The sequence below is a fragment of the Galeopterus variegatus genome, unplaced genomic scaffold (assembly GCF_000696425.1).
Source record: "Galeopterus variegatus unplaced genomic scaffold, G_variegatus-3.0.2 Scaffold718, whole genome shotgun sequence".
Taxonomy (NCBI): Eukaryota; Metazoa; Chordata; class Mammalia; order Dermoptera; family Cynocephalidae; genus Galeopterus; species Galeopterus variegatus.
The window spans coordinates 100,534-106,195 of record NW_007726829.1 but is presented as its reverse complement, the minus strand read 5'-3'; the positions used below and the strand labels follow the sequence as shown (position 1 = coordinate 106,195).

The 5,662-nt window shown below is 45.8% G+C and overlaps 1 protein-coding gene across 1 annotated transcript in view; it reads right to left on the bottom strand.

The window, feature by feature from the left end:
- PPIA (peptidylprolyl isomerase A (cyclophilin A)) overlaps positions 1 to 1,456 on the bottom strand; it is a 2,797-nt gene extending 1,341 nt beyond the window's left edge. The window contains exons 1-4 of the mRNA XM_008571777.1: positions 1,392 to 1,456; positions 912 to 942; positions 579 to 667; positions 190 to 362 (exon numbers count right to left, since the gene is read on the bottom strand). Coding sequence (XP_008569999.1) covers positions 190 to 362; positions 579 to 587 — 182 coding nt within the window. The 5' untranslated portion in view covers positions 588 to 667; positions 912 to 942; positions 1,392 to 1,456. The remainder of the gene's footprint in view (positions 1 to 189; positions 363 to 578; positions 668 to 911; positions 943 to 1,391) is intronic.
- Between the last annotated feature and the right edge of the window lie 4,206 nt (positions 1,457 to 5,662).

The following is a 5,662-nucleotide window of genomic DNA, read 5'->3' as shown; positions in this document are numbered from 1 at the left end:
TGGGATCCGAACCCTCGGCGGGAGCGCCGCCACGCTCCCAAGCGCTGCACTCTACTGAGTGTGCCACCAGGCCGGCCCCAATTGTCAAGTGTTTTACAATTAGAATGGACCTGCCCAAATGACCAACCATATATGCTAATTACATAAAAGTAGCACTCTTAAATTGTGTTTGCTGTGTTTCACCCTTACCAGTCTGTCTTGGCAGTGCAGATGAAAAACTGGGAACCATTTGTATTGGGTCCAGCATTTGCCATAGACAAGATGCCAGGACCTGTATGCTTCAGGATGAAGTTCTCATCATCAAATTTCTCCCCATAGATAGACTTGCCACCAGTGCCATTATGGCGTGTGAAGTCACCACCCTGTGAACATATGATGGGAACCTGTTGCTACTGGCAACATAACCAGAAACTGCCAAATCTGAAAGGTTCAAACTTTAAAACCCGAATTCAAACTGAATAGAACATTAAGTAGAACCAAAATGGTAGACTAACACCTCAGATACGTGCATTCTCAAATATTCTGGCTGAATCCCAAATTAAGGGAGCAACCAAAATAAAAATCAGTAAATTTCATACCTGGCACATAAACCCTGGAATAATTCTGTGAAAGCAGGAGCCCTTATAACCAAATCCTTTCTCTCCAGTGCTCAGAGCACGAAAGTTTTCTGTAAAAAAAAAAAAACCACACATGCACATATATACACACATATATAAAAAGCCACATTATATATATATATATATACACACACTTTCTAAAATCAATACAATTGGAATACCTTTGTTAAACTTAGACCACACATGCACATATATACACACATATATAAAAAGCCACATTATATATATATACACACACTTTCTAAAATCAATACAATTGGAATACCTTTGTTAAACTTAGAAAATGGAACTAACCTGCTGTCTTTGGAACTTTGTCTGCAAACAGCTGTAAGAGAAAATGACAGTTAATCAACAACATCTGCTTACATATTTCATTGCTTAGTACCCATGTCTTTAGGGGCTTCTGAATCATAAATTCATTTTCTCACTAGAAGAGAATGCTTCTTCAGTAATTAATTTCGAATCCCAAATAAGAACTGCTCCTGACAGTCAGCCTTAAGGTCCTGCAGGGTTGGGTCAATAAACATGAGACCCAAAGACATGCCAAAAAATCCAGAACCAGTAATGTCTTAAACAATGAGAGACTTCTAAAGTGACCTGGAACTTTTAACACATCTCATCTACTTCTGAACAGATATATGGCTTCTCAAATGTACATCACCTCCCCCAACTTCAGTTGGAATCTAAGCACAAAAGTCTAAGGAATGACTAGTACTGCTGCACCATCAGGGGTAAATAGCTGTTGTTTTAGTCTGGTAATGAAAATGCTACTACCTCCAATCTGTTAACATAGCTTTATGGATTAGATGAGCAGTCACTTCTTGGTTTCCAGGTCCCTTACCTAGTAGTGGGGCAAAAAATAAAGATTGGTTTCTAGTGCATCTGCTTTGAATCTTTCCCGAATGTATAAAACATTATGGTGAGAGACGAAACAAATGGAAAACATTTACAAGTATTTTCACAAAGACAACCTGTTTTCTGGAATGTACTTCGTTTTTAAATATTAGTACCTAGAATATGAATATATGGCCTCTTTTTAAACATCAACTTTTCTCAGAGCTTTGTAATCCATATTTAAGTTACTACAGCTTCCCTTCTAGACCTTCAGTAAAGCATTGGAAGTTCCACTTCCGTTCTCATGAAGGGACCTCGAGGACGTCTTGTCTCATTTCCATGAAGCTCTCTACCTAACCTGAGACTACCTTGCTGCTCATCACTAGACTCAGGCCAAGTTTCCACAAGGGCACTTGTCAATTGTCAGCTCTGACAAGATAAAAGTGAGATGTAGATCGACCAGCATGTAATATTTCTCCAACACGTGTTTAGGTGCCTAGTATGTACCAGGCACTGTGGACAGGGTAGGCAACAAGGAAATCCCCCTGCCCTCATGAGGGGGAAACCTATTTTTGGAGTTAAGATCCTGAAGCCTAACCATTAGTGGCTTTTTGAGAAATGGTATGAGAATAAAAACACTAAGCAACATCTTATTTCACTACACTCTAAGGCCTACCCGTGTTGGGTTACCTGGAATGGAATCACGTTTAATATTCAACTTTTTAAAAGAAACACGCCAAGTATTTAGATATTCTACTGTAATTACTACCTACTCTTTACTCGTTGAACGCCTCAAAAATAATTAGGTGGCCAGTGGTAACCCACCTTGGTCAGAAGATGCCTAACGTGTGGCCAGTCTCAACTTGCCTGTTACACAGAGGGACAATCAGGAGGAGCTCAAGAGCGCCTCCCCCGCCGGCGCCATCACTGCAGCGGAAGGCGGTCCTTGAGCACCAGCAGCCGCAAGGCCCGCTTCCCATTTCCGCTAGGGGGTGGGGGTATTCGGAGGGATGTTTAGAGCCTATTTCCAAATAAAATTTCCTATTTTAAGCCAACTGGAGCAGCATTCAAGTCACCATCAATCACATATTCTTAAGAAATCCTACATTTTTAACAAAGCCTCCCGCGATTTACGGGGACTAAACTAACACGGAATGGCTCACACGGCGCCGCAGTTCGAGACCCCCTCATGCAGGCAGCTCCCCAGCGGAGGACGGAAAGCACCCGAGTGCCTCCCGACGCCTCTCGCTGGGGGAGCTTCCGGGGAGGGTGGCTGTGAACGCACGCGGCGGCTGCGTCTGCAAAGCAGCAAGAGCTCGGTCGTCCTCCTCTTTTATAGCAGCCCAGGCTCCGCCCACAGCCCAGTCGCGCGCCTCATCTCTGGCCAGTTGCGACTGCGGCCAGGCCGGAGTGACGGTTAGGTTAGCCTATAGGTGAGACCGGCGCCGGGGGAGGGCGGGACGGGGACGCGCGTGCGCGCTGACGCGCGAGGCAGGTTCCCGCCCGCGGGCTCCGTCGCGGTGGCTCGTAATAACTTCGTATAGCATACATTATACGAAGTTATACGAAAGTCCGTCGCGGTGGCTGCGGCGCGGGGCTCGGGCGCGGCTAGGACGCGGCGCAGGGCTCGGCGCGGGGTGTGGGGGAAGGGTGGGTGCGGAACCGCGGAGGGCCGCAGGGCGCGGTGGCAAGCCCGAACGTGGCGGCGCCTTTGACCCTACCCTGCGATGGGGCGCGTCTCCCCATTGCTCAAGAGGGGGCAACTGAGACGAAGGAAGGCCTCAAGGTCGCGCAGCCAGTCAAGGTCGAGCGGGGTCCGCGTGCACCGCCGGGAGTGAAGATGGGATGGCGCGACACTGACACCGTGGGGCAGGCCCGCGAGCACACCGCGCCCGGCGACCACCCAGCCCGGCCAGGGCTTGTCAGGGAGACGCGGTTGGTTTGAATATCACCGTTTTCTCAAACCGAGGATGGCGTACAAGCGGTTTCCCCCATCTGAGACGTTATGAAATACTTTCAAAATGCCCTACTTTCCGAAAATATCTTGCATACTCTGCTTGAGTTTTCTCCAGGAGGAGCCATTAAAATAGGAACCTAGCTCAGGCTCTTACCTGTGAAAACGCATTGTGCGTATTTTTGCCCTTTTTTTCCTTTTTAAACATCTGATCTCCCCTCCTCCCTTCAGGGACAGAATTGTGTTCTGATTTCTGGCTGAAAGACAAGCCACAATTTAAAATCGAATTTTTAGGGCCGGCCCGTGGCTCACTCGGGAGAGTGTGGTGCTGATAACAACACCAAGGCCACGGGTTCGGATCCCATATAGGGATGGCCGGTTAGCTCACTGCGTGAGTGTGGTGCTGACAACACCAAGTCAAGGGTTAAGATCCCCTACCGGTCATCTTATTTTAAAAAATAAATAAATAAAATAAAATCGAATTTTTAAGTACTTTTATTAAAATGCACTTACATGGATTTATACATCCTAGGTTGCCACTTAGTTGCAATATTCAGAATGTAATTTAATGTTATTTGACATCTAAAACTCAGTTTGTCTTCATCTACAAAACCAGGATAGGGTTGTGGTGAAATGCATATGAGAAATCATATGATGAATGAAGTCCAGTATTGCCTCTTGCCATCCTTATTAGTAACATCATGAGCCTAAGTGTGCTAGGAATTTATAGAAGGTGTGCTTTTGTTTTCACAACCACCTTGTTATCCCCATTTTACAGATGTGGAAAGTAAGACTCTGGTTATTTGCTCAAAGTACGGGCTTATGTGTGTTAGCAAAGCCAGAACAGGAAACTGCTTTTTTTGCTCACTTCAACATCACCCAGAGTTTTGTAACCTTGGGGAAGGTACTTGTCCTTATCTGACACTGAAAAAAATTACCATAGGCCATCAGGCGTAAATTCCATCAACTTCTCTCCACTGTGAAACTTAGAACAGTTAGGAACTCCTCCTAAGAAATGAACAAATGAATGAATGAATGATAAAATAAAATCGTCTTCGTGACTTATCTGCCCTCACACCACTATTTGAAGTTTTTCCTTCTTGTTGCCATCAACATTGTCACAGCAAGGTTCCAGTCCTCATTTTATCCACACAGGTATAGGGTATGTACATTCAAGAATGCAAACGTTCACGTGTTTGGTTAAAGGGGGCCAATGTTGTAGGGAATCCTTTACTAGCATTATCTGTTGAACGGGACTTCCTGACTGTGTAAAATATCAGCAGACACAGAACCTCAGGAATGTGGTGCTGTCCCTGCCTTATTTGGATGAATCAGACCAAAAGCAAATCCATCCAAACTCAACGGTGCCCTGGTCTGGCTAGCTGGAGGTGTTCTATACCAGCAAGTGAAATTCTATAACTCCACTGTAGCTTTTGTTCATCTAGCATCTTATAAACAAATGCTTATCTCAAAAATGTCTCTGAGCAAAAGAGAATGAAGGGGAGAGATGGGGGATCAGGATATTCAAAATTATAAAAACATACTACTTTGGAAGAAGGTGACTTGTCTTACGTGTGCCTCTTGCTCAAGGCGTAGCGTGGTACCTCTGTTGTTGAAAAAATGGAAACTGCTCCTGCTGACCTCCCAACCCACAAATCCAAGTGCTTTTCACAGGCCTCATCTTCCCTGGCACTGCCCTGCATCAGGCATGTTTCACCACCTCCTGCTTCAAAAGCTTCCTTCCCTTGTTGGCGTTCTCTCCTGTTTCTCCTACCTCTGACCGGTTCCCCTTTAACTCTTTCACAGATTTCTTCTCTATCACAGTTACACATTCTCTTGTTTTGCTCCTTTACACACCCGCCATGGTCAACCTCATGCATTCCCATGACTCAGATTCTCAGATGATTCTAAATGGAGCCCTCCACCCAAGATTGCTCCAAAGCTGCAGGTGGCCTCTTCCTGCCCACTGGGTCTCTCCTGGTAGATGAAATCCTCAAGATAGCACTTCTCCTTCTCCTCCCTCCCCCAAGACCTCCCTTTCCCTGAGCAGCCTCTCCATCCTCAGCTTCCTCTCCTTCCCCAGGCCTCGCCTTCCTCCTTGCCACTGCTACAGCCCTTGCCTGGTCCTTCATAGCAGCCTACTAATTGTTTACTCAGCCTCAGTTTTTCCTGGAACTTCCAGAATGGTAATTTTCAAAACCATCTGATTTTGTAACTCCCATGCTAAACATAAGAGAGGGCTCCTGGCCACCTACAG